The sequence below is a fragment of the Gracilinanus agilis genome, chromosome 3 (assembly GCF_016433145.1).
Source record: "Gracilinanus agilis isolate LMUSP501 chromosome 3, AgileGrace, whole genome shotgun sequence".
Taxonomy (NCBI): domain Eukaryota; kingdom Metazoa; phylum Chordata; class Mammalia; order Didelphimorphia; family Didelphidae; genus Gracilinanus; species Gracilinanus agilis.
In genome coordinates, this window is record NC_058132.1 from 4,712,007 (window position 1) to 4,739,408 (window position 27,402).

At 51.0% G+C, this 27,402-nt stretch overlaps 2 protein-coding genes across 2 annotated transcripts; both read right to left on the reverse strand.

Annotated features, from left to right (window-relative positions):
- Positions 1 to 3,097: 3,097 nt before the first annotated feature.
- LOC123239450 (zinc finger protein 883-like) lies at positions 3,098 to 11,052 on the reverse strand. Its single transcript, XM_044666727.1, has 6 exons — positions 10,967 to 11,052; positions 9,115 to 9,194; positions 8,029 to 8,155; positions 7,848 to 7,934; positions 4,872 to 6,048; positions 3,098 to 4,370 (listed from the first exon to the last, which is right to left on the reverse strand). The coding sequence occupies exons 2-6, from the start codon at positions 9,121 to 9,123 to the stop codon at positions 3,809 to 3,811; spliced, it is 1,962 nt and encodes a 653-aa protein (XP_044522662.1). The 5' UTR covers positions 9,124 to 9,194; positions 10,967 to 11,052; the 3' UTR covers positions 3,098 to 3,808.
- A 4,844-nt stretch (positions 11,053 to 15,896) lies between these two features.
- On the reverse strand, positions 15,897 to 26,980 carry LOC123239457 (zinc finger protein 2 homolog). Its single transcript, XM_044666733.1, has 6 exons — positions 26,944 to 26,980; positions 25,847 to 25,947; positions 21,972 to 22,098; positions 21,317 to 21,412; positions 16,756 to 17,917; positions 15,897 to 16,530 (listed from the first exon to the last, which is right to left on the reverse strand). Exons 1-6 carry the CDS (start codon positions 26,975 to 26,977, stop codon positions 16,179 to 16,181), a joined length of 1,872 nt encoding a protein of 623 aa, XP_044522668.1. The 5' UTR covers positions 26,978 to 26,980; the 3' UTR covers positions 15,897 to 16,178.
- Positions 26,981 to 27,402: the final 422 nt, after the last annotated feature.

A 27,402-nucleotide genomic window follows, 5' to 3' on the forward strand; every position in this document is an offset into this window, starting at 1 on the left:
TACCCAGCTGCCCCTATTATGGGACTTTTAACTCATGTTTTTATCTGATTTCAGAAGGGATCACTAAGGAGCCACTGTACTGTGCAAAGAAGCACAAGGTCAAGGAGACCACCAATCCCTATGGGATTGATGCCAAGACAGAAGACTTGTTTTGGGGTTCGAGTAAGCAGCTATTTGACAAATCCAGATATTGGACTTCCTCGTGCCTGGTTTTTACAAGTGCCTTTGTTTGGTTTTCATTTAGGCTCCCCATCCCTGAGACTGAAGATAAAATCAGACAAGGGAATGATACTTCCTTTTACCTCAAATTTTTGTCCCCTTTCTCTTTTATAGTATGGCAATTTTCTGTAGTCCTGCTGCCGATGGGTAAGTGCAATATTGATGCAATTGTCCTGCATGCTTACAGGTTATAAGTGACTTCTTCAGTTGAGCCTTGCTGGTGATTCAAGGGCCTGTTATGATTTTATTTTTACTTGTAATTTTATACACATAAGATTTTGATATGTATATTTTATCTAGAATTTTCTGTCTTTTTTTTTTTTTTTTTGAGAATTGATTCATATAATTCATAGCTCAGCCATGCATCCTGGGGCGATTCTGGTGTTGGTCAACACCCTCCTGAGGGAGGAATTGTTGTATAATTATCCTTAAATCCAAGGTTTAAAGTCTTTTAAAAGAAATTTTAGGAAAAAGAAGACCACCAACACCCTGAATCAGGGAAGTGGATCTTCCGCAGAACATGTCCTAAGGATGCCTACAAAAGCCACACACTACATCGAGAGATCCAGAGTGAACTTTAGGATATAGTGAACTGAACTGAAGGGGGTTGAACCTATCATTTATTCTGATTGTAAACTCTTATGCCAAAGGGGAGTGCCCCAATTGGCTTTTTGTCAATGTGTCCAACAATCATTTTTTTTTCTTTCTCCTTTTTCTTTCCCTCTCATCCCCCAAATTGTTGTAATTCCCTCTATGTAAGGAGCAATATTTTATACACCTCTAGTGAGATCATCTTAGATGTTTAGGTTAAATATGTAGAATGATTCACTGGGGAGATCCAACATGTTAATCTAGAAAACTCAAGGACATTTAACATGCTGGTCTCCCAAAGAATCGAGGGGGGAGGGGCCTGTGTGAAGGGAATTTTTCCTCCTACCTTTCTGGAGTTACACAGGTGATATCATCTCCTGTTGACTACCTGCCTACCAGATGTGAGCCTGAACTTCACCTAGAGGTCAGGAGAGAAGAAAGGGATCCAGGAGGTTATAAAAAGGGCTAACCAGGAAATTTGTGCTCTGTCTCTGGCACTCTGCCTAAAAACTTCCCTGCCAGGATCTGCTGGAGGAGCCATGTGAAAAAATTAGATTAGAGCCCCTTTTCTTTCTCATCTTCTACCTATCCAAATAATCCTAATAAACTTTATTAAAATCGGAGGACCAACTCCTAGTTTAATCTAAGCAAGTAGATTGTGACTTGCCCAGGGTCACACAGCTAGAGTCTATGGCCAGATTAGAACTCGCTGGAATTCCTGACTCTAGGTCTCATACTCTTATCTAGCATGTTGAATAAATGCTAATTTAAAAATCAGAGTTAAATTTTTCGGTAGCCTAGTGTTTAATAATAGCAAAGCCTTCATGGCATAAGAATTATTTGATAACATTGCTAGGAAAACGGGACAGTAGTATGGAAGACATCAGTCAGCAGGATGAGCTCCAAACAGGTATATGTCTTAGATATATAATGGCACATCAGAAACTAATTTGAGAAATTTGGAAAAAACGACTTAATCGGATCTGTGGGTAGAAGAAACGTTTCTGGCCAAACCTAGGACAGAGGTTCATGGAAGATAAAATGGATTAATTTGGAGAACAATTTAAAATTTTTGCACAAATCCAACAAAGCTAAAATGAACAGGAAAACAATTAACTGAGGGGGAAAACATCTTTGCAATAAATTATTCTTGATAAAAGTCTCATGTTCAAGCTACCTAATGAACTGACTCAGATTCATAAGAATAAGGAACCATTCCTCAAACGATATTTAAGGATATGAAGAGGCAGTTCTCAAGAGAATTTCATTGTTATTCTCCACCTCTGTGACCCCATTTAGGGCTTTCTTGGAAAAGACACTAGAATGGTTTGCTATTTCCTTCTCCAGCTCATGTTACAGAGGAAGAAACCGAGACCAACAAGGTTTAGCGACTTGTTCAGGGTCACATAGCTAGTAAAGTATCAGAGGCTGGATCTCTATCCACCATGCCATCTAGCTGCCCCTCTCAGGAGAATATGAACTACCTATAGCCATAAGAAAAAAATAATCCAAATCATTAGAGACTGAAGAAATGCAAATCAAAGCAATTCTGGGATTTGACCAGATACCAACCAGATGAACAGAGATAACAAGAATGGAAAATGACAAATGCTGGAGGTGCTGAGGGCAAACAGGTGTATCGATTCTCTCTTGACAGACCAGTAGGTGGTCCAACCATTCTGGAAAGCAATTCAGAATTATACCCCAAAATAGCCTATGCACAAAAGAGATCAGAGGAAGAGGAAAGCATTCTATGTGTTCAAAAAATATCTGTAGGCACTTCCTAGCTGTGTGACCCAGGAGGACAAGTCACTTAATCTCCATTGCCTAGCTGTTACCACTCTTTTGCCTTGGAACTGATACACATTATTGATTCTAAGATAGAAGGTAAGGGTTAAAAATATATTTGTAGCAGCTTTTGGTAGTGGCAAAAAATCTCCTGGAAACTAAAGGCATGTCCATCAATTGGAGAACGGCTGAACAAATTGTGACATATGAACATAACGGAATTCTACTACTTTGTAGCAAATGAGGAAGTAAGACAATTACAGAGACAAAGAAAGCCTTGTATGAACTAACGGACAACAAAGTGGCAGAGTCAGAATAATTTATAGCATAGCATCAATAGTATAAAAAGGAAATAACTTAGGACACTTTCATAAAGAAGAATGAAATGAGTAAAGCTAGAACACATTTAATACAACACTGCACAGACAAACATCTTTGAAAGCAGCAGGAAGAACAATGATGCAAGGTCTACCCATGATTCCAGCGGCCTGATGAAGCATGCTATCTGCCTTCTATTGGAGGTGGGGAGAATGGATTCAGAGTGCAGAATGAGACACATTTTTTAGCAGGCAAAGGGAGATTTTGTTCTGTTTGATTTGGCATATCTGTTTCAAGGAATTTTTTTTTCCTTTTTTGCCCTGATGAGGTGGAGGGATGAGAGGGAAAGAAAACAGATTTCTGTAAATTAAACAAAAATAAAACTTTAATTAAAAAAAAAAAAGACTATTCCTCGTTCAGTAAAGTTAGGGAATTGTTTTCACCAGGATGAATTCTCTGATGTGTAGTAGGATACCAAATCAGGAAAAAGGCTTTGCCCAGTCTTGACTTTTCTGTAGTTTCTAAACCGGGATCAAATTAACAGCACAGTTACATAGTGCTTTAAGGACTGCAAAGTGCTTTACATATATTATCTCTTTTTATCCTCACAACAATCTTGCGAGGTAGGCGCAATCATCTCCATTTTACAGATTTGGAAACTGAGGCTGATTTTGATTTTTTTCAGGGTCACATGATTAGAAAATGTTGAGAGACAGGACTTGAACTGAGGTCTTCCTGACTCTACATATCAGGCTGCCTCTCTCCTTTCTCTCTCTGAAGTCTCTAAGGAGGCAAGAACCATGCCAAAGGCTTTCACATTCCATAATCAGAAGCTGCTTCTTCAGCATTAAAATCATTTTCCTCTCTGGTTAAAAGTTTTTGTTCATTCATTCTAGTAGGGTTTCTCTCCATTATGAATTCTTTGATGTTTAATAAATGATGATCTGTGGGTAAAGTTTTTCCCACATTTAAGACAATCAAAAGGTTTCTCTCCAGTATGAATTATCTGATGTTTAATAAGTGACGGTCTATGACTAAAGTTTTTTCCACATACACTACACTCAAAGGGCTTCTCTCCAGTATGAATTCTCTGATGTGAAATAAGGGAGGTCCTATAGCTGAATCCTTTTCCACAATCGTTACACAAAAATGGTTTCTCTCCAGTGTGAGTTTTCTGATGTACTGTAAGGTGTGAGTTCTGGCTAAAGGTCTTCCCACATTCTTTACACTGATAGGGTTTCTCCCCAGTGTGAGTCCTCTCATGGGCAGTAAGATGTTCCTTTCGGCTGAAGGCCTTCCCACAGTCATTGCACTCAAAGGGTTTCTCTCCAGTATGAATTCTTTTATGTGTATTGAGTTGTCCCCTCCCAATGAAAGCTTTTCCACATTCATTACAATGATAAGGTTTTTCCCCAGTGTGAATTCTCTGATGGAGAGAAAGGTATGATTTCTGCCTAAAACCTTTGCCGCATTCATCACAATGGTAAAGATTCTGAGCGTTTACTGACTCACTGGCACTAAGATTCCCCAAATGGCTGCCTGTCTTCTTGGCTTCACTAGGCTTCCGGGGTTTCTCTCCAGTATGAATTCTCTGATGCCTCATAAGGTGGGCACTCTGGTTGAAGGCTCTCCCACATTCCTTGCACTTATAGGGTTTCTCTCCAGTATGAATTCTCTGATGTGCAGTGAGACTTGCCTTATGCATAAAAGCCTTGCCACATTCATTACACGCATGAGGTTTCACGCCAGTATGAAATCTCTGATGTACTGTAAGTCGTGCATTATTGATGAAGGCTTTCCCACACTGATAACACTCAAATGGCTTCTCTCCAGTATGAATCCTCATATGTTCTATAAGATTAGCTCTCTGGCTAAAAGCTTTCCCACATTCCTTACAGCTATATGGTTTATTTCCAGAATGAACTCTTTGATGATAAGTAAAGGATGCTCTGTGCCTAAAGTCTTTCCCACAATCGTTACATTTATAAGGCTTCTCTCCGGTGTGAATTCTTTGATGTAAAGTAAGGCAAGAATTGTTGCTGAAAGTTTTCCCACATTCATTACATTCAAAGGGCTTCTCTCCAGTATGAATTCTCCTATGAGCTGTAAGGTTTTCCTTCCTCCTAAATGCCTTCCCACATTCATTACAGTGAAAAGGCTTTTCTCCGGTATGCATTCTCTGATGACAAACGAAGGATGCCCTGTGTCTAAAGTCCTTTCCACATTCTTTACACTGATATGGTTTCTTTCCTGTGTGAATTCTCTGATGATGGATCATGTTTTGCCGCCCACTGAAGGCTTTTCCACATTCATTGCATATATAAGGCTTCTCTCCAGTATGAATTCTCTGATGCAGTATAAGGCAGGAATTGTTGCCAAAGGCCTTCCCACATTCGTGACATTCAAAGGGCTTCTCTCCAGTATGAATTCTATGATGTCTGATAAGAGTTCCCCTCTGGCTGAAGGTCTTCTTACATTCGTTACACTGAAAAGGTTTCTCTCCAGTATGAATTCTTAGATGATCAATAAGACTTCCCCACTGACTAAAGGCTTTCCCACATTCATTACATATGTAACGTTTCTCTCTACTGCGAATTTTTTGACGCTGAGTGCGATATGACCTTTTGCCGAAGGCTTTCCCATGTTCGTTACGTTCATATAGCTTTTCACCAGTATACTGTCTATGAAACTGAACGAGATCAGAATGATAACTGAAGGACTTCCCGAATTTATTATACTTACAAAGCATTTTCCCAAGGGGGATTCTATTACATTTAAATAGTTCTGAAATCTGTTTGATGCTCTTTGCCAGTGAAGAATTTTGGAGACTCTTCCCTGTAGGACTTCTCTGTTGAGTAACAAAGACTGGGCCCAGATTCAAACTTCTTCCAAGTGTATTACCTTCAGGCATACTCACCTTGTTAAACGGTTTTCTGTTATTGCCTGTTACTTGTTTAGACTGTCTCTCCTGGTTGCACTTCTGTCTCCCTGACCTGCTGTCATCCTCCCAAGTTTCTCCCATCTTGGAATACCAGTTCTTGTCCATTCTTTCCTTAGAAGGTGCTCCTACACAAATGCCCTGCTTTGAAGTTAAGATGTCACCATCCCACCTTGTCTCCTGACTATGGGCACCTGAAAGAAACCAGAAACCGTCAATTCTTGTCCTTTGGGCTCTGCAAAAAGTAAACAAGGGGGCAGCTAGGTAGCACAGTGGGCAGAGTGCCAGGCCTGGAGTCAGGAGGACCTGGCTTCAAATCTGGTCTCAGATAGTTCCGTCCTGTGCAGCCCTGGGCAAGGCACTTCCGTCCAACTGTGTAGCCCTCACCGTTCACTCCGTATCGACTCTAAGGGCTTTAAAAAAATCAGCAAACAAGATCAAGAAGAAAGTAAAGCGATCTGTAAACAACTGCTTGGGGGAAACTGAGGATGAGAGGGACGTGTGTGTAAAGTGGAGTAGTGTAAGAGTCTAGATCCTCCTGCACGCAGAGACACCAAGACTTAGAAACTGAGAGCGAGGCAGGCTTGCTGAGGCCCCAGCAGCCAACCAAGCACGTGCCATTTAACCATATATAGAGCCACAAAATACTGTGACCCAGCATGGTTTCCCTTGAAGGGAGAAGAATGACTTTTCAACAGAACCTTTTATCAGGGTCCTGCAGATGATACAGAGCTGGGAAGGCCTTAAAATGACCCAGTTAAAAGCCAAAGAAATCCTGAAATGATCCACTTGATAAAAACCACGATGAACCCTAGTCTTGTGCAGTTCAGCTGGAAAAGGCCCGAAGAACTCCAAAAAGAATTTGATGAGACTTTGCCCCTGGCGAGACAACAGTGTCCCAGAATGGGCCTAAAAGGTGGCATGAACCTCACTCTCTTCAGTTAGCTCAAAGAGAGAACAACATCCAGTTGGGCTCAATTGGGTAAAGAAATTTATCTTCAGACCTAGAGAGGAGAGGCCCAGGGTTCAAATCTGAATTCAGACACTTCCTGGCAAGCTCTTAACCCCAATTGCCCAGCCCTTCTGCTCTTCTGCCTGGAAACCAACACCAATCTAGATCCTAAGAACAGAAGGAAGGATTACCAAAAAAATCCAGCACGTTGGGAAAGGTGGGAGTCAGAAGCAAAATACTTTTGAGGATGGACAGAGTGAAAAGACAGAGCAAAAGGGAGAAACAAGGGAAAAACAGGATGGAGGGAAACAGAATTAGTTATGAGAGCTGCAAAAACATTCCCACAGCCAGTCTCTCGGCCAAGGGCTCCACCTGCCAAATGCACAGAGAAAAATCCAAGTGGCTGCCCTACTGGTAAATGGCCCGAGGCACCCCCAGGTACGGAAGCCATTGTAGTCCTGTGACAGACTACGGCCCCACAGCACAACGCGGGGCGAGAGGGGGCTCTGCAGCTGCCTCCCCGGACCAGGCAAGGTCCCTGCCAGGGCGCCCCCCAAAGAACTCTACAATGAGAAGGAAAAGGGCCGATTTGTCCAAAACGTTTGGTTTTTCGGTTCTTTTTTGTGGTGGCAAAGAATGGGCAGCCGGGGAGGGGCTGAACGAGCTGCCGTGAGCCATGCTGAGCGCCTGTTTGCTTTCACATGTAATCAGGAAAAAAAGGCACTGAGACTCCGGGCGCCCCTGAGGGGTCGCCGGCCAGGCCGTGGTCCCCTGTCCTAGGCAGACACGCTGGGAAGCGAAGGATTCAGGGTCTTCCCAGGCCACAATGGCCAGAAGAAAAGGAATAAGGTTTGGGGTTCAAGAAGAGCCATTTTAGGGGTGGACAGCAGTCAGGATGCAAAGGAAGCGCCGAAGCCAAAGGGGCAGGATTCGGACCGCGGATGGAGGTGCCCAGGGAAAGGGGAAGAGAATGGGCCAGTGGGCCGGCCGCCGAGTGACACACCTCACCCCACGTGCCCCCCATGCTGTCGCCACGCTCACCTGGACCCGTGGCCCGGCGCCCGGGTGGCCAGGGGGCTTCTCCCCTCTCGAGGCGGCGGATCAGCTCCGGTTTCGACACGGCCAGGCCTGCTCGGGGGACAGAGAAAGGGGGAGTGCTGGGGACGCGCCCCGCTCCAGAGGGGCCCCGGGAGCAGCGGGGAGGCGGTGGGGCCGGCCTTACCCAGGAGGACCAGGTTCCCGAAGTTCTCGAGCATCACGTCCCGGTAGAGCAGCCTCTGGGCCGGGCTCAGGCGCCGCCACTCCTCCCGGCTGAAGTCCACAGACACGTCCCCGAACGTCACCGGCCGCTGCAAGGGCAGACACGGCCGCTGAGCCGGAGCCGCGAGACGCCCCGCCGCAACACCCTGGACCAGTCACATCCCCGTCGGCCTCTTTAGGAGGCTGGAGAAGGGCTGACCCCCGGAGGCTGCTCTGAGCTCGGCACCCTGCTCAGGGAGACCGTCCTTCCCTGCGCAGATGGGCCACAGGCACCCCGATTCTGAGGCCGGCGGGTCCCCCTGGGCACAGCTGCCCACCCAGGCGCCTCCCTCCCACCCCGCAGCTTTGGTTCCTTCCTCTGGGACCTCAGCTGGCGTTTGGGATGGACGGACAGACATCCCATCCCGGCAGTGCGCCGTCTGCCCTCAACACCTGCTGACCCTGGCAGCGACACCACGGAAAGCCCGGCCTCCTTCCTGGAGGTGGCCATAGGGTTCAAAAGGGGCAGAAGGAGGCAAGCACGGCCTCTGCCTTGCTCTGGGCTGCCAGTCACAAGGCCCCACAACCAAGTGACCGGAGCCTCCATCCCCTGATGGCCACCTCCGGCCCTTCGGCCTCCTGCTTCGTGGCCGGCTGGGGGTCGGTGCTGCCCTCAGATCCTGGTCCTATTCTGGGGTGCCCCCGGGGCAGGCCAGGGTAGCATCTGCCCATCTCCGAGCTGGGGTTTTCCTGGCAGAGACCCCAGGGCGCTGCCGGCCAGACGAAGGGTGACTGGCTGGGGGTCGCTGGCCAGTCCCATCCTTGTTCCCTGAAAAGGCCTCGAGGCCCCCCTCTGGCCTCTCGTCTAACTTGGGGTGCCCCGGGCCTGCTCCTGGGGTCCACGAAGGCCCCCGGATCTTCCTCACTGAGCCTTGGCCATCCTCCACAGGGCCTCATCGCCTCCCATCCCCAACGACTTCAGGGCATCCTTGGCCCCCCCACATCCAGGGAGGAGGCTCTTGGGGGGAGGCCGCAGCCTCAGAGGAACCGGACAGCGCTGGGTACTCACCTGCGGCATAGTGGGGAGGCGCTGGCCACTTGGGCCCCCTTCTGGGTCCTCTGGAAGGGCTGAGGCCGGGGAAGGCAGCCCTGTGGGAGGAGAAGGAAGTGTGAGGGGGCCAGGGCTGCCGGGGAGCCCTCAAGAGCAGATCTGGGGGGCTGCAGCCCCCTCCTCTGTTCAGTACCATGGAGCCTCCGCCCAGGCGGCCCCCTCCCCCTCCCAATGGCTTCCCTTTGGGGCCTCCAGCCTGAGCCACGGGGAGACACGGCCATGGGGGGAGGGAGGTCCCGTGGCCCCCCGGCTCCCCGCCCAGTGTCCCCCCCATGTCCTGCCCTTGTGGGTCCTCGGCAGCTACAGCAGGGCTGAAGCCTCGGTCCTGAGTGTCTGGCACTGGGCACCTTCTGGCACGTGGGAGGCTCTTCACAAACGCCCCCCCCCACGGGTCTGCCCAGCCTGCGGTTACTCCCCCCCCCCAGCCTCCACAGCTGTGAAAAGGGAGAGGGCAGCCCCGGCCTGGTGAGGAAGAACATGGGGGACCCAGAACCCCAAGACTAGCCCCAGAGTGGGGGCTCCCAGGACACAAGGAAGACCCGGGCCGCCCCCCACAAAGAGCAGAAACCCAAAGCCCGGAACAAGCAGTGAAGCCCCCCCACTGCCTGCCTCAGTCTCCAGGTCAGACAGAGAAACAGAGAGGGACAGACAGACAGAGGGAGGGGGGGAGGGGCGGAGGCTGCAGCCCCAGGGGAGGGCGCCAGGGAGACCTCCGCCTGCCCGCCCCCCTTCTCCAGCCTCCAGGGGAACGGAAGCCCCCTGGCCGCTCCTCCCGGTGACCTTCCCTTCCGCTCCTGGAGCCTCAGTTTCCCCGCCTGGCACTGGGAATCCGGCAGCAGCGCGGGACAGAATCTCCCCCCTCTCCGGGATCTGTCCAGTGGAGGAAGCAGCTGAGCCTGAGGCTGGGGCTCCCTGCCCCACCCCCCCAGGGCCTCTGCTAGGCTGGGGGCGGGGTCTGCAGGGACCCGGGGCCAGGCAGGCAGAGCTGGGATGTCACAGGCCCAGCCGGGCACCACGGAGCCGGGTTTGGGGGGGCTTTGCCCCCTCTACGCTCCCAGGCCGGGAAGGGACCATTTCACAGATCGGGCCACTGAGTCTCGGCGGGACGGGCCCCGGGGCCGGGCTCTCAGCCCCTCACACTCCCTGCAGGGGGGGAGGGGATGGACTTAGGGGTCACGATGCCCCGCCTTTTGATCTTGCCTGGGACACTAACCCGCAGGTCCTCAGTTTCCAAATCTGTAAAGTGGGGATGACTGGAGCCCCTAAACCACTCACACGCGGGTTCCACCCCCCCCAGGTATCCCGCCTTTCCAGCCCCGCCAGAGGCCCGGAGTTCGAATCCTACCAGAGCGGGCCAGTTAGAACGCGCCCCCTCCCTCGGCCTCAGTCCTCCTCTGTGGAATGGGGCGATGGCCCCGGGACCGAGGTGGCGGCGGTACAGGCGGACTTCCTGGCCGCAGCCTGTCACTGTCCCTTCCCCGACCAGCGGGACCCCGCCCCCAGCGCTCGCTCCCCCGCTCCCCGCAGCGTTCTTCCCACTGCAGCTCCTCAGGCAGCCCCAAGCTGCAGGGCCTCCAGGCCGCGCCTGCGCAAAGCGTCTCCTCCGGCCCGGCCCGGCCCGGCGCCTGCGCACACGGGCCCGCACGGCCCCAGCCACAGCCCTACTAGCCCCAGAACGACCTGGCCCTGGGCCGGGGCTCAGTACTCAGAGCGCGCCCCAAGCCCCACTCCTCCCACTGTCTCGCGCGCGTGCGGGCACGCGCACACTGCACACATGCGCCCTCGGTCTCTATCGCGTACTGTTCCTCACCTCAACCCGAGACGTCCGTCGGAATCAGCTCCCTGCGCCGGCCTCCCCGGGACTCTCAGGCCGTCTTCCCGTCGCAAAAGCGGGGACCCCACGGAGAACAAAGGGCCGACCGCTCTGTGCCCTACAGCTACTACGCCTGCGTGTCCCGACCCGCTGAACTACACCACCCACAATGCCCTGGGCCCCGCGGCAACAGCGCACCATGGAGCAGGCATGGGGATTCTGGGAAATGGAGTTCGTTGGAATGGTGCCCGAGGGTGGGGATGGGCATTGCTAGGAGCCCGGAGCCCCCCGGGGGTGGTGTGTTGGACCTCTGAGAGCTTCTGGCTGCAGATGCGGAGATCGGGGCCGCCCTTTCACCCAGGCTTACCGGGCCTCAGGCTCTTCCCACGGGAAGAATCCTGGGAGCTGTGGACCCGGGACAATGGAAGCCCCTGCTGGGTGCTCTGGGGGCCTCGCACCCCCAGCCCATTCCGTGTTATTTGGGGCGAGTGAGCCTGGGAGGCCTCCGTCCACACCTGCCCTGCAGACAGGTGCCCCCAGGCCGGACCCCAGCCGGGAAGGCTTGGAAAGGGGGCTGGTCCGCCTCCAAAGGCCCGCTCTCCTAGCGGCAGCGCGTAGTGTGCACCTACTGTGTGCCGGGCGCTGCTTCTGCCCTCCCGGGGAGACCAGGTGGCGGCGCCTCCAGCACTTCCTTTCCTAGCTGACAAGACGGGCTGGTGTTCGGCCCGGGGGCCCGTTTGCCCAACCCGAAGCTGCTGCCGCTCTGGGCCAGTGGACGGGAACCCCGCTGGGCAGCCATGTTGGACCCGGCCACCTCAGGGAGGAGGCCTCCAGCTGTTCGGCCTTCCCTCTCTCTAGTCCCGATGGAGCCTCCGTCCTGCCCGGGCTGGTCCTCCCCTTTCCTCGAGAAGGCTGTGTAAGGAAAACCAGCGGCGTTCTCCGCCACCCAACATGCTCTGGAGCCCAGACTGCCTCCTAGCGGTGGCCCTGGGCAAGGCATCTACCCTCCCTTTGCTTCAGTTTGCCCAGCTGCGAAATGGGGTTATGATTGCAGCTGCCTCTGTCTCAGGTGGTGAGAAGCAAGTGAGATCTTTGTAAAGGTTCAGAGGGCTTCCGGCCTCGCCCGCAGCGCTGCTGCTGCTCCGTATTCCCCAGAATTCCCTGCTTTCTTCCCTTCTTCCACGCCTCCAGGTTCCTGGGCCCGGAGCATCCTCTCCTTCCCTCCTCCTTCGGGGAAGACTGAGCAGGATTCCCCCTGGAGCTCCCCTTCCGCCAGGCCAGAACCAAGAGACACTGCGAGGGTTAAGCAGACAGAGCTCCCCGCAGGAAGGGTCTCTCCCTAAGCCTGGGGAGCCCAGCGTGGCTTGGTGCCGTTACCCCAGGCGGAATCTTGACAGATTCCCCATTCTTTGAGAATCCCCTCATGTGGGCATAGGGAGGTCCTGGGTTCTAATGTGGCCCCAGACACTTCCTTGCTGGGTGACCGGCGTGTTTTTGAAATTTTGGAGTCTCTGAACTACATTTCCCATGAGCCCCCAGGCTTCCTGTCTTGCATAAAGATCAGACAGGATAAAATCAAGTCCCAGGACTGGCACTTCTTTTTCCTCCTGAAGCATCATGGTGGCGGCAGGGAATGGCAGCTCTTTCAAACAGCCTAAGCTAGTGTGGCACGGGGCTTCATTTTTCTAATGGCTACCAATAAATCTCTTAAAACCATAATGTTTTTAAATCTATCCTTTTATATTCATTTTAGTTTTTACACTGGACAAGTCACTTCACTCCCAGGTCCCAGCCCTTCCTGCTCTTCTGCCCCTGCCCCAACTAAAGGTTTAACAAATAGAAAGTTCCCGTGGGAGGGGCCTAAAACTTTCTGGGAGCCAAAAATTGCCTGGGGGGGGGCCCAACTTTACCAATCCAAAACGTGTCTCAGTGGGTACTAATAGTGACAGAGACAAGGGCGTCAACTGTGTGCCCGCACTTTGCCCAGCCGGGTGGGCTGTTTTTCTCATTTCACAGAAGAGGAAACTGAGGCAGAGGTGAAGGGATGGGCCTGGAGTTGCCCAATTAGCACAGAAGGCAGGATTTGAACTCAGGTCTTTCTGGCTCAAGTCCAAGCTCCATCCCCTGGGCCACCTCCCTGCCCATCTATAATAATAAACCATTTCCAGCTCTGCCCCTACCACAGAGCACAGCAGGAATGTGCCCCCCCTCCCCTCTTCCTCACTTAGAAATTTCTCTTCAGCCCCAGCTGGGGAGTCACTTAGGCTCACGTCTCTGGTCCTTCCTCCCAAGATGGCAGATAGAGACCATTCAGGATAGCTGGGAGCTATTGTTTTTGACAGCTAGTGGGTGGAGTGAGAGCTGGGCCTGATTTCTAATGCTTCCTAGCTGTGTGACCCTGGGCAAGTCACTTCACCCTCCCTTTCCTCATCTGATCCATGAGCTCCTCCAGGGCCTTTGCCAAGAGAAGCCCAGAAGGCATCTCAGAGTCTGCCTCAACAACAAAGGCCTTTCTCTGATCTCAGGATTCTAAGTGGCAGCTGCCTTCCCCACCTGGGGGGATCCTAATCCCTCTGCCTACCCTCTGTGACTACTCAGTCCCAGCCTGGGTCTCTTCAGAGAGCTGCCCCAGCTGTCATCAGCACTTCCAGTGCCCACTCTTGTGCCCTGGAGCCGATCCACAGGAGTGATTCTAAGGCAGAGGGGAGGGTGGAACCGGGGAGAAATGGGCCGGGAACAGCAGCCAGCCACATCCAGTAGATGATGACAAAGGCAGCCAGTGACTAAGGTGGAGGTAGGGGGTCAACCATTATTCTTAAGAGCACAAAAGGTGTCCCCTCCAGAGAAAGCTTGGCATTGGGAGGTGGCTCCTCTCTTCAGGCCACCTTTGCCTCTTCTGCCCTCCAAGAACACAGGTGGGTCTGTGCCCTGCCCCCACACAGGAGGGAGGTGTCAGGGGAAGGCCAGGAAGCCAGGATATTCCTTATTCCATATTGCCTTCTAATAGTCATCTTACAATGGAAATAGGGAATAACAGGAACTAGCACTTCTGAGGCCCTCACCCATGCCTTTTATAAACATCTCCTTTAATCTCTACAATAATCCTTTTAAGTGGGTGCCATTATCCCAATTTTGCAGCTGAGGAAACAGAGACAGTCATAGGTTAAATGACTTGCTCAGTCACCCAGTGAATTAAATATCTAGTCTCCCCTTGAATTAAATTGAATAATAATAAAATACCACAACAAGTTACAGACATAAAGACAACAGGGACACGGGGAAGACACAGGAAGTGACAGAGACTAAAGGAAGTCATGGGAACAATAGTATATATTCAGTGATTCCAGCTAAATACACAACAGCAACATTCCAAAAAGCACACCAAAGAAGGGTCCGGAGAGGGGCAGAGAAACGGTCGCCATCTTGTGGAATGGTGAGCGTACATCTTTGATTTAACACACAGCGAATAAGGTAATAAACATTTAATATACAATTGTTTCCTCCAATTTTGATTGGTTTTTGGTCGTGGATGGTTAATAATTTTAGAATAAGAAGGAAAACAAAGAAAATTCAGGAGAAAATCCTGTCCAACTAACTAAATAACATTTTTGTGATTTTGATGGAAAACATATCTATATTTCTTTAACTTTACAGTCCAGGTGCTATTTCAGACTGGGCCTACAGGCTGCCCTGACTGAGGCCACCAGCTGCATTCTGAAATAAAGAGGGACCCGAGAGTGGATGGAGGCATTTCTGTCTCCAAATACCACACCAGGGTGACCAATTGCAACCATAATGCTTGAGTATTTAACAAATGATAAGTTTTTATGAAATTTTCCCCATAAATGGCCCAACTTAGCATGTTAGTGTGGTACAAGGGGGAAGAACACTGAATTGGGAGACCTAGGTTCAGATCCTGATGCTAACCTTTAATTCTCAAGTGACCATGGGACCTCTGAGGCCCTTGGGTTCAATGGTTTCATTTTATGGAAGAAATGGAGGCCTCTGGACTCATTCAAAGAGGGGGCAAGCCTACCCATTTAACCTGATGTCCTGGGCAAGCCACCTAGCTTTGTTTGCTTCAGCTTCCTCAATCTGTCAAATGATCTGGAGAAGTAAATGACCAACCTACCTTTGCCAAGAAAACCCCAAATGGGATCATGAAGTTAGACACAACGGAAACTATGGAACAGCAAAAGCCCACAGTTTCCTGATTTTGAAAATGAGGTTGCTAATTTGGAACTATGCCCAAAGGGCTTTAAAAGACTGCCTATCCTTTGATCCAGTCATACCACTGCTGGGTTTAGACACCGAGATAATAAGGAAAAAGACTTGTATGAAAATATTTATAGCCATGCTTTTTGTGGTGGCAAAAAGCTGGAAAATGAGGGGGATGCCCTTCGATTGGGGAATGGCTGAACAAAATGTGTTATCTTCTGGTGATGGAATAATATTGTGCTGAAAGGAATGATGAACTGGAGGAATTCCACGTGAACTGGAATGACCTCCAGGAACTGAGGCAGTGAAAGGAACAGAATCAGGAGAACCTTATACACAGAGACGGAGCCACTGTGGCACAATCAAATGTAATGGACTTCTCTACTAGCAGTAATGTAGGACAATTCTGAGGGAATTATGAGAAAGAATGCTCTCCACATTCAGAGAAAGAACTGTGAGAGTAGAAACACAGAGGAAAAACTTAGGATTGATCATGTGATTCAATTGGGATATGACTAGGGATATAGACTCTAAACGATCACCCTAAAGCAAATATTAATAATATGGAAATAGATCTTGATAAATGACACATGTAAAACCCAGTGGAATTGCTCATTGGCTAGGGGAGGGGGTGGGAAGAGGGGAAAGAAAGAACATGAATCATGTAACCATGGGGGAAAAAAAAGAAGAATTAAAAAATTAAAAAAAGAAAGAAAATGAGGCTGCTAGATTACAAAGACACTAGGGTCCCTTCCAGTTCTGCAGCTGGAGTCAGCAGTTAAGTTCTGAATATTATGTGAGAGATGAACTCAGTCACCCAAATTTCCCCATCATTATTCCATGAATCATGTTTTTCTTTAATTTCTTCCTAAGGATCTTGAAGCTTTTTCCTCATTAATACACAATGGGATTCTCACCATGAATGAATTTTTGACGTTCATGAAGGTGTTTTATCTGGCTGAGGGCTTTTTCCCTTCTCATTTTCCAAGGGTTACTTTCGGGTGTGGATTTTCACATGTTCAGTAAGATGTCTCTTCCTTCTGAAGGCTCTCCCACATTCACTACACTCAAAGGGCTTCTCTCCGGTGTGAATTATCTTATGTTCGGTAAGGTGCCCTCTCCGGCTAAAGGCTCTCCCACATTCGTTGCAGATAAAGGGTTTCTCTCCAGTATGGATTCTCTTATGCTCATTAAGGTTCCCCTTCTGGTTGAAGGCTTTCCCACATTCATTACACACAAAAGGTTTTTCTCCAGTGTGAATTCTCTGATGTAGAATGAGATTTGAATTTTGGCTAAAGGCTTTCCCACATTCATTACACACAAAGGGTTTCTTTACAGGAATTCTCTTTTGCTCAGCAAGGCTTCCCCACTGACTGAAGGGTCTTCCGAATTCATCAAAACCATGGGTTTTCCCTCTGGCATGGACTCTCTGGTGTTTAATAAGTTGTCCCCTCTGGCCAAATGCTTTCAAACATTCAGTACATTTGTGAGGTCTCTCACCTGTATGAATCCTACGATGTGCACTAAGGCTTCCTCTATGCCTGAAAGCTTTGCCACATTCATTGCACTTATGGGGTCTCTCTCCAGTATGAAATCTTTGATGGAGATTTAGGCGGGTGTTGTTGATGAAGCCTTTCCCACATTCACTACATATAAAGGGTTTCTCTCCAGTGTGAATTCTCTGATGTTCAATGAAATTTCCTTTCTTGCTGAAAGCTCTCCCACATTCATTACATTCAAAGGGTTTCTCACCAGTATGAATTCTCTTATGATAAATAAAAGATGCCCTGTGTCGGAAGTCTTTCCCACATTCATTACACTTATAGGGCTTTTCTCCAGTATGAATTCTCTGATGTAAATTAAGGCATGAATTGTTGCTAAAGGCTTTCCCACACTCTTTGCACTCAAAATGTTTCTCTCCAGTGTGAATTCTCTTATGTACGTTAAGGGTTCCTCTTTGGCAAAAGGCTTTTCCACATTCGTTACAGATATAGGGCTTCTCTCCAGTATGAATTCTCTGATGGGCAGTTAAGGTTCCCCACTGACTGAAGGCTTTGCCACATTCGTTACACTGATAGGGTTTCTTTCCTGTATGAATTCTCTTATGATGAGTAAGATTTTCCCTATGACTGAAGGCTTTTCCACATACATTGCATTTATGGGGTTTTTCCCCAGTATGAATTCTCTGGTGTTGAGTAAGGTATGCTTTTTTCCCAAAAGTTTTCCCACATTCATTACATTCATATATCTTTTCGCCATTATACATTCTATGGAGCTGAATGAGGTCTGAGTGGTAACTGAAAGGATTCTTCGATTTATTATATTTACAAAGCTTCTTTCCTAAGGAGAGTCTATTACAATCAATTAAGTCTGAGAACTGCTTGAAGCTCTTGACAAGAGCATTATATTTATGAAGACTCTTCTCTGTAGAGACTCTCTGTTGTGGATCAAAGATCGACTCTAGACCAAAACTCCGCTCGACTGCATTGCATTCGGGGATGCTTGCTTTATTAAAAGGTTTTCTGGAGGTCACTGGGATTGTTTGGGATTGTAATTCTTGGTTACCTTTCTGGCCCTCTACCATGGCATCGAGTTCCCAAGCTTCTAATATCTTGGAATGCCAGGGATCATTCTTGGTCGTTGTGCTTTTCTTGAATGATGCTCCCATAAAGAGGCTGGGCTTTGGAATCCAGTCATTTATTTCATACTTAGTTCTTGAATAGAAGGGATCTGAAAGAAATGAAGAGAGTCAACAGCTACTGTTCTCTGGGTCAGGAAAAAGAAAGCGGAGACAAGTCCACACACACTTACTAAGCAAAAGATAGTCTCTGCCTTTGAGGAACTCAGTCTAACAGGGGAGACAACAAACACGATATACAAAGGAAAAATTGGAGATAATCAATAGAGGAAAGGCTAATATCAAGAGGCACTGAGAAAGGGTTCTTAGAGAATTCTAATTTGAACTGGAGAGAAGCCAGGGAGGTCAAGAGGCAGAGAGGAGAGAGAGCACTCTAGACCTGGAAGACAGCCAGAGAGAATGCCTTGAGTTGAGAGATGGAGGGTGTTGTCCTGGAGCAATCAGGAGGCCAGTGACACTGGATCCAAGAGTAGGAGTTGAGGAGTAAGGCGTGAGGAGACTGGACAAGTAGGAAGGGATAGGTAATGCCAACAGATTTGAGCCTGGAGGCCAACGGAGGTCACTGGAGTTTACTGGGTAAGGTGGGATGACATGGTTGGACCTGCAGTTTAAGAATATAATTTCGGTGCCTGAATGGGGGATGGATTGGAGTGGGTGGGTGGGGGGAACTTGAGGCAGGCAGACCTCTAGTAGTGAATACAGTAGTTCAAGGGAGAAGTGATAAGGGCTGTGTCAGACAACAGAAGGTGTAGTCAAGAGAGATGAAATCAATAGGTCTTGGCAACAGATTGGTTGTTGGGGGGAAGGTGAAAGACCACTGGGGATTTGGGAGAGGATAGTTTGGGTGGAATGATGAGGTCAGAGGGCAAAGTGGAAGGGGCTAAGAAGAGAGTGAATGGGAGAAACTCACTGCAGATAGCCTTTTTCAGTGGGTGAGCTAAAGAGGGCAGAAGAGATGGGGGATGAGAGTTAGCAAGGATGAAAGGACCAATGAAAGCTTTTTCAATATGGGGGAGACACAGGCATATTTCTAGGTAGGAGGGAATGAGCCAGAGGCCAAGAAATTGGAAATCAGTGGAAGACTGCAGATGACAGAAAGAGGGCAATCTGTTGGTAGAGTGTGTGTGTGTGGGGGAGAGGGATTGCTTAGGCATCTTGAAGGACAACCTCATCCTGTGGGATGGGTGAAGGCAGATATGAGGGCAGAAGGCATCTGAGAGATGCGAAATGAGGAGTGCAGAAGAGGGAGCCCAAGACAAAGGGCCTCAATCTTATCTGTAAAATATGAAACAAGATTTTCAGCTGGGAGTGTGTGAGAAGGGGAAACCACAGGAGGTTGGAGGAAGGATGAGAAGGTTTAGAAGAACTGCTGGGGAGAGTGGGAGAGAGAATCAATCAGGGAGGTATAAAAGCAGTGCTTAAGGGTGTGAGGGCCCCATTGAGATGACAAATTACAGAATTCTAGTGCTCCCTGTCAGCACGATTCTATGATTTTCTCCAACATAGTTCAACAGCATCTGAAGAAGCACGAAGGCAGTAGCTGGTGGGACCCAAGGTCCAGGCTTCCCAAGGCAAGATCAGCAATGCCACAGAGGGGCAAGGATCTGCATCAAGGAAGACGGTTGAGTCGAAGTGGTTCATCCAAGAGTCAGGACGGGGAAAGGAGAAGGGTCTAGCCTGGCCTGAGGAAACAATGACTGACCTAGGAAAGAACTGAAGAGCTGAAGTGATGGTGAGGAAGCTCTTTGGTGGGAGAGGCAGAATGACAAGAGATGGGGACTGGAGAAGGGACTTTGGAATTCCTGAACATGGAGGTGCACCCTTGTGGGAGAGGGCAAGATCAAGCACTGGCCACCCTTGGGTGGGTGAGGAGGTCCTGGGAAACCGTATGCTAGGAAACTGAAAGGGGAGAGTATTGGAAGGAGTTAGGGTTAGAGGAAACCGCCTTTCTGTAAGTTCTGGAGGTATTTCTTCTCTTTTTAGAGAAAGGAGCTCCATATGCAGAAGGTGCAAACCCTGCCAAGAGGTAACAGATATCTAAGGAGGAGGCCATAATGAAGCACCTAGCTGGGTATTAGGAAGCAAATGGCATGCTGGTATATTAAATATTTACAACTGTTGCCAAAAAATCACTGCTGGGAAAATGCCTAAATTTTCAGATAAGAAAAAAGATGGATTTTGCAAAGAAGAGACTGATCAATAAATAAAAGTAGAAGCTGGTTCTTCATAAAAAAAATTAAGTTAGCTAATCTTGAACAGAGAGGAAGAGAAAACCAAATGTACTTATCAAAAAGAAAATGGATGAACATTTACAAAAATATCAACTACTCAGATTAAAAAAAGGAGAATTAATTGTTTAATAACCCAACATAAGAAAAAAAATCAAACTAAAAATGAATTCCCAATAAAGAAACTCTAGGACCAGATGAATTTATAAGTAAACAACCAAATATTCAAAGAACAATTTGTTCCAATATTATATAAACTTTTTGCCAAAAATAGGTGGGAAAAGGGCCCTTTTCAATCAGAGATTATGCTACAAATAGAATCTTAGAACCTAAACCTGGGAGAGATAAGACAAAGAAAGACAACTGTGTCCACTTTTTTTTTTTTTAAGCCTAACCTTCTATCTTACTATCCATTCTAAGACAGAAAAGCATCAAGGTTTTAAGTTAAGCAACTTGCCCAGAGGAAGCATCTGAGGCCAGGTTTAAAGCCGGCTCCCTCCTGAATGAGCATGGACGACGGCATGTTCAGGTTCTATACCATACCCATATTGAATTAATACTAAAAATAAAGGGAGGAATATTATAGGCATAGTAAGTTGTGCTAATTGTCATGGAAATGATAAAAAACACGTCACCGTATCCAATGCGGCTAAAAAGGCTTTGGACAAAATCTAGCATTCACAGCTATTTTAAAAAACTTACTAGATATTCTTTAATTTTTTGTCTAAAATTTCTTACTATGATAAGTTTGGGGCTGGTGGGAAGCGGGACAGCCTCGAAGTCCAAAGACCCCGAGGCCTCGCCACCCCGAGGGACCGCCTGCAGCTGCGTTGGAGGTCACGAGCAAAGGCGAGGGGCGAGGAGACCGGAGGAGACTGAGCAAAGGGGGAGGGAGGATGTGCTGCTGCCAGGCTTTGGGGGTCCTGAGCTGCAGCCTTCCTCGAGGAGAAATGGCCCAAGGGGAGGACAACCGCCCTTGTGGGTGGCAAAACTTCAGGCCTGCCCTGACGGCTGGTTTGAGAGAAGAAATGGCAGCTAGGCAGGCCTGGAGGCCGGGGGAGGCCGCGGGAGGGCTCTGCTCATGGCCAGGCCAGCCTCACCCGGACACAAGCACAGTGGCTTTGGGAAGGAACCCTGGAACCTCGGGGGAGGGCAGGCCCCGAGGAGGCCCCCCGGGCCCAGGCTGTATGTGGACGAAGGGGGCCAGAAAGCCACTTGGGGTGCTCCTGATGCCCCCCACCCTTGGTGAATCCCCCCACTCACCTGGACCAGGGCCGGCCAGCACCTCTGACTCGGGCAGGCATGGGGCTTCTCCTCTCTCCAGCTGGCAGATGACCCGAGGCTTGGACACGGGCAGCCCTGGGCAGGGGGAGAGGCAGAGACATCAGAGCCCGGCCAGGCCGGGGTTCAAGCCTCGGTCCTTCCCCTGCGTGTAGGCAGGCCCCACATTCTGAGGCAGCAGCCCCGTGCCCAGAGGGGCAAATCCTTCTCGCCAGACCTCGGGGTGCTGCCTAACCCGATATGGGGATCGTTTACAATGTAGAGGGAACCTCCTCCCTGAAAGCAGAGATCCTAAAGCCCTCAGTTTCCCTCTCTGTAAAATGGAGCACAAGAGCTGCTTCCCCACAAGGCCACTGCGAAGGCTGAGATCTACCCAAAGCCCTCTCTAAAGGCCTTGGAGCCATCGAGGTGTGCCGTGGCCTGTCCTTCCCCAGCTCGTTAACGGAGGAGGAAACCGAGGCAGGCAGGGAGAAGTGGCATGGTTAGGGGCACCCAGCCTGGGACCTTCCCAAGCTGGTCCCGAGGGTGCTGCCCCCCAGACACGACAGTCATCTCTCTGGCTCTGGCAGCGTCCTTCTAGGGTGTCGGGGACCCCCTGCACCCCCTTCCCAGGCCCCGCCGAGCCCCGCGGCCTCACCCAGGGACACGAGGTTCTCAAAGGTCTCCAGCATCACCTCCCGGTAGAGGCTCCTCTGTGCGGGGTTCAGGCGGCTCCACTCGTCCCAGGTGAAGTGCACGGCCACGTCCCGGAACGTCAGCGACTCCTGCAAGGCCAGATGCAGCTGGCTCGGGGGCCCCAGGGATGCCGGCCAGCACGGGGCAGGGAGGGGGCCCCACATGTGTGTCTGGGTCTGCCCTCGGCAAAGGGCACAGCGAGCCCCACCAAGAAGCGGTCAGCTCCCCGTGGCAGCGTCCACTCCTAAAGCCCCCACCACCACTGACCACTCCCCTCAGAGAACAGGACACCATGTGAGGGGCACTCAGTCGTGTGGCCCTGCCTCAAAGGCTGGTGACCACCCTCTGCTTGTTGGGGTCTGGGGGTGCTCAGCTCTCCCGGCCCTCCTCTGTGACTGACCATTCTTCACTGGCCCTGGGGGCCCTGACCTCTCCCAGTCCTCCTCCTCTGTCTCCAGCTCTTAAGTCTACAGGAAGAGCTCTGGAACCCTGGGTCACTCGGAATCTCTGAGGAGAAATCTTGCATTGTGGAGCCCATTTGGGAGCTGTTGCTGCCACATTTATGCACTGAGAATGAGCCTGTGAGGGCCCAGAGCGCATGGTCATCTCTGAGTGCATCCATGGGGTGAGGAGCCCTTCCCAAGGATGCCTCGGAGGGTGCCATCTTGTACTCCATGGAAGCAGTGGCCTCTCCACATGGCCCTATGGGGGACTTTAACCCCCTCTGGAGGGCTTGAAATAACAGCTGGCGGGGCTGGGGGTCAGGGAGCTAGCAGGGCAGGCTAACAGGACAGAGAACTCCAGGGGACAAGTGAGGCAGTGGCAATCCACAGAGTTAGTATTTATCTGGGCCTCACTATTCCTTATGACCCCAATATATCAGACGGTGGCAGTTACCAAGGCTGTTTGTTTAGGCCTGTGACATCGGAATGTATAGAGGAGGCCAGGAGGGAAGCTCATAGGAAAAGAGGAGTTGGTGGTGTGGGGGCTCAGAGCTAAAGGAAGAGTCACTTGTGTCAGAGTTTGGAGCTAAAGGAGGAGTTGCTGGCGTGGGGACTCAGAGCTAAAGGAGGAGTTGCTGGCGTGGGGGCTCAGAGCTAAAGGAGGAGTCACTGGTGTGGGGACTCAGAACTAATGAAACCACAGATTCCCATTTCAGGAAGTCATGCAATCAATCACGAAAAGCTTCCCTTGAGAATCTTTGTGCTCAGGGATGGAGTCAGTGAGGTGATGAGGTGGTGGCAGGCAGGATCTGGGGTGAGGCATCCCGCACACCCACACCCCACCCCATGGCACCCCATGCACCCCTAGGGCATCGGCTACCCGAGGACCGTCTACATGTTGGGTCAGTTACAACTGTGCTATACAAGCAACACACAAAAATATGGAAAAACAAGAAAAAATGACAAAGGGGGGATTTGACCTAAGGAGCAAAGCCGACATGTTAATACGGGAATTCCCACAAGAAATGATGTCTAGTCACCAGAGACCAGCCATGCTACATCACATTCAGCTTCAGAGGTGTACAGTGTGTGACCCTGGGCAAGTCACTGAACCTCTGCCAGCCTCATTTTCCCCCAAGTGTCATGTTATTATGGCTCACAATAACAGTATACTCTGTAATACTTGACCCGACCTCCAAGAGGTGAGGATCCGTTGAGATAATACTTGCAGAGCACACAGCTGACACTCTATAAGGTCTTGTTCCCTTCCCTCCCCACTGGTCCACCATGACGGACATCCTAGGAGATATGGAACAGAGAATGAGCTCCAGACCCAGTAGCAGCACATTTCGTATATTCAGTATCAGGGCCTTTATCACAGGAAGCCTGAGGACATGCGTAAGGGAAGGATGAAAGTTTAATAGCAAGAGGGAGATTTGAGAAAAACAAAAGATCTCATGAATGGTCCAGGAGACTTGGCTTTTTGTTGGGACCCAGAGAGAGCTTCCAGTGGGGAAAACTCCTTCCTTTGCTGTGACTTGTGGCCTCATAGAGTGGCCCGGTGGGTGACTCTCCCAATCATGCAGTCAATGAGTGTCAGGGGCAGGACTGGAAACCAAGACTCAAGGCTGTCCTCTGCTCCCTAACAGCACACTGCCTCTCAGGAGGTGAAATAGGATATGTTAAGATTTACCCACAAAAATTGTGCCTATTCTCGTTTATTAGTAATAAAGATTTTATAAAAAAACTTTTTACAACTCGATAAATCCATTTATATTTTAATGCAATACCAACAAAGCACTCCTGGGATAGCCAGGTCTAGGGACCTTCCTACCCATGGGGTGTAGGGCAAGGAGGAGGCCCAGGGGCTTGCTGGGGTGTCAGAAGCCCCGCTCCCCCACTTCAAGGTCAGCTTTGTACCACAGCCTCTAAGAACCAGACAAAAGCATAAAATTGAAAGGAGTATCAAAGAACCAAGGGGTCCCCTCCCTCCAGTGGAGAAGCGGCCAAAGGATGGCCAGAGAACTGCAAATCATTAACCAGCCTGGGAAAGGCTGCCCCAAAGAGGACTCACTAAACAGGGCAAGTGGATGAACAGAGGATGGAAGACGGGAATGATTTCTCTCATTTAGGACCTCATTAGTTTGGCTTTGGTACCCAAACGGTTACCTTCCTCAGTTTTTTTTTTTAATTATTATTTTTTTTAAACCCTTAACTTCTATGCATTGGCTCATAGGTGGAAGAGTGGCAAGGGTGGGCAATGGGGGTCAAGTGACTTGCCCAGGGTCACCCAGCTGGGAAGTGTCTGAAGCCAGATTTGAACCCAGGACCTCCCGTCTCTAGGCCTGGCTCTCAATCCACTGAGCTACCCAGCTGCCCCTGCTTCCTCAGTTTTTAAAATGCACCTTCAGCTCATTCATTCATCCCCTCCTCTATTTTGTCAATGTGTATCTTTTGGAATGTGCTTTTCCCCTGCTGGCTGCTTTAGCTCCTCAAATTTTGGCCTGTTGTTTCATTGTGATCATTTTCTCTCAAGTAGTTCTAGTTTCTGCGGTTTTTCTTGGCCCCACTCATTATTCAGAATTTCACTGTTGGGTATTCAGGCAGCCCTGTCTTTTGTTTGTGCTTCCTGAAATAATTGTCATCTTAACGCACGGTGGTTCACCAAAGATGTGGCTGCTATTTGTCTGCCATATCTCTGGGCCATGGTATGGTCAGGTTTTTCTTTTTTTTTAAAATAGTTCCTCAGGATAAAAGGAGATGCTGAGACATACGGATATTCTTTAGCAGTCCCGTTTAGGGCACTCCACAACTCTTTTAGTTCTAGTTTTTCCAGTCATTTATTCATTTGTCTGTTTTGTGTATTGGGAATTGTTTATTCTATCTTTCTCTTAAGACTCTTCCAAAGATTGAGAGGGACTGACTGCCTGCAGGGCCTGGCACAGTGCCCGGCACTGCTCTGTGAGTGCTTCCCGTCCCTCCTGGACCTCTCACAGTCCGGCCATCCATCCTGCCCTGCTTCCTTCTCCCCACTGGCCTGGGCTCCCAGATAACCTGGGACAAAGCCCCTGTGTGGCTCCTCTTACAAGCCTGGGGGCTGCTCAGGCTCCACTGAGGCGCCAGGAGAAAGGAAGCACCTTCAGCCGCCTGCTTCCTGCCCCAGTGTAGGTGGCTACCAAGGCAGAGAGCAATCCTGGGGTGCCAGTGAAGCCCCAGATGTGCCCTCTCCAAACTCCCGGCTCCCTCCCACTGGTGTGGCATCCCTCCTGTGGAGGGAAGGAGGGGGTGCAGGGGCCAGGGGGGCCCCCAGAGTCTGCACAGCCCACACACCGCCCTGGGTGCTGTTTCTGAAGGTCCCGCCCTGCACCCCAGGCTGTGCGTTGCTGAGCCTCACCTGCGCCATGGCAGCCAGGAGTCTGGATGCCCTTCCCTCTTCCTCCACCTCCTCCTGCAGCCTCCACCCTCTGGGAAGGGCAGGTTCTCCGGAAGGTGGACCTCAAGAGAGAACAGAGTCAAGAGGGAGACTCTCCCCCCCCCCCCAACAGATAGGGAGAGGCCTCCTGCGGGTTATCCTCCTGCCTATCCTCCTGTGGAGGGGCTCAAGGCCCCAAGGAAGGGGCAGAGGTGGTGGTGGGGGGGTGGCTCTCCCCCCTCGGGCCTTTGAGGAGCCCAGCGGGGAGGGGGGTCTCCAAACAACCCTGGGGTGAGGGAAGGGGCCAGGAGGCTGGGGGCAGCTGGTGGGGTCCCTGCCTCAGTCTGTCTCAGATCCTTCCTCTGTCACCAGCTCGGGCTTGCCAGGCCCCCCAGCATCCCCAAAGGCGTCACCGCCCTGCAGCAGAATTGTGTCCCGCATTCAAAGCCCTCCCCAGCCCAGGGGGCCGGCTGGCCTGCCCATGCCGGGATGCTCCTTCAGTTCTAGCATGGCCCCCACAGGTGGGGGGAGGGGGGGCTGTCACGCTTCCGGGGCCCCAAATGCCCCTCCGCCCTTTTGCTTGTTGCTCCCGGCTTTGCCCCGCGGGAGGACAGGCACCCCTTTGGGCCAAGGCCACTCCCCCCCCAGGCCCCCTGCTGAGGGGAGCCCCGCCCCTCCACCGAACTCTTCCAAAGTCCCACCTAGACCAGGCATCCTTCCCCGCCTCGGGTCTCCGCCCCGCCCCCTTTCCACTAGCGGCGGGGCACTGGAAGGCAGTGACTCCAGCCTCAGACAAGGACTAGCTGAGGGACTTCGGGCAAGTCACTCCCCCTCCCCCGCCTCAGTTTCCTCATCTGTCCAATGGGCTGAGAAAACCCCAAATGCCTGATCCCGGCCCCCCAAGTCCTCTCTTCTCCGGCCCGCCCCCCCTTTCCGTCCGGGCCGCACCGCCCATCCTGGCTGCCCGGTGGCCCTTCTCCAGGGCGGGTCTGGGGGCGGCCAGGGGCCCTCCCCAACCCCAACACGCCCGGCTTCCGCAAGGCTCCGTCCCTCTCCGGCCAGCCCGGCCCGGGCCTCACCTCTCCCCTCCAGCATCGCGAAGAAGCGGTCCATGCTGGCCGCGGGGGCGGCTCTCGGCGCTCCGGTCTCCCTCGGCAGCGCGCGGGGCCTCCTGGGGGTTCCAAAGCAAGGCGGGCACTTAGGCTGGGGCCTCCGAGCGCCCGAGGCCCACCTCCCGAAGTGCCACCGCGGGGCGGAGCGGCCCCAGCTGGGCCAGAGATTGCGGTCTCGTAGCCCGCGGCGGCGCGTCAGGGGCCGGATGCGGCACCTCCGGGCTGCAGCAGCCACGGAGGGGCGGGGCGGGAGGGGATCGGCGCCCGCAATCCGGCCAGAGGTGGCAAATGTAGGTCAGGGCGGGGTGCCGGGGCGCCCCGGAGCCTCTGCCCCACCCCCCTCTCCTGGCCCAGGTGCCTCCGGCCCGGCCGCCCCTTCCCCCAGCTCTCAGCTCCAGCCCCTCCCCTCGGTACCGCCCAAGGAGG

What these genes read in the sequence shown, in the direction of transcription:
- LOC123239450 (XM_044666727.1), bottom strand. An exon ending in CGGGAACCTGGTCCTCCTGG is followed by an intron (nt 7,935 to 8,028) that starts GTAAGGCCGGCC and finishes TCCCCCGAGCAG; the next exon opens with GCCTGGCCGTGTCGAAACCG. An exon ending in GCGCCGGGCCACGGGTCCAG is followed by an intron (nt 6,049 to 7,847) that starts GTGAGCGTGGCG and finishes GGTTTCTTTCAG; the next exon opens with GTGCCCATAGTCAGGAGACA.
- LOC123239457 (XM_044666733.1), bottom strand. Translation starts at nt 26,977, where the DNA reads ATGGACCGCTTCTTCGCGATGCTGGAGGGGAGAG. An exon ending in CGCGATGCTGGAGGGGAGAG is followed by an intron (nt 25,948 to 26,943) that starts GTGAGGCCCGGG and finishes TTCTCTCTTGAG; the next exon opens with GTCCACCTTCCGGAGAACCT. An exon ending in TCCTGGCTGCCATGGCGCAG is followed by an intron (nt 22,099 to 25,846) that starts GTGAGGCTCAGC and finishes CTGGCCTTGCAG; the next exon opens with GAGTCGCTGACGTTCCGGGA.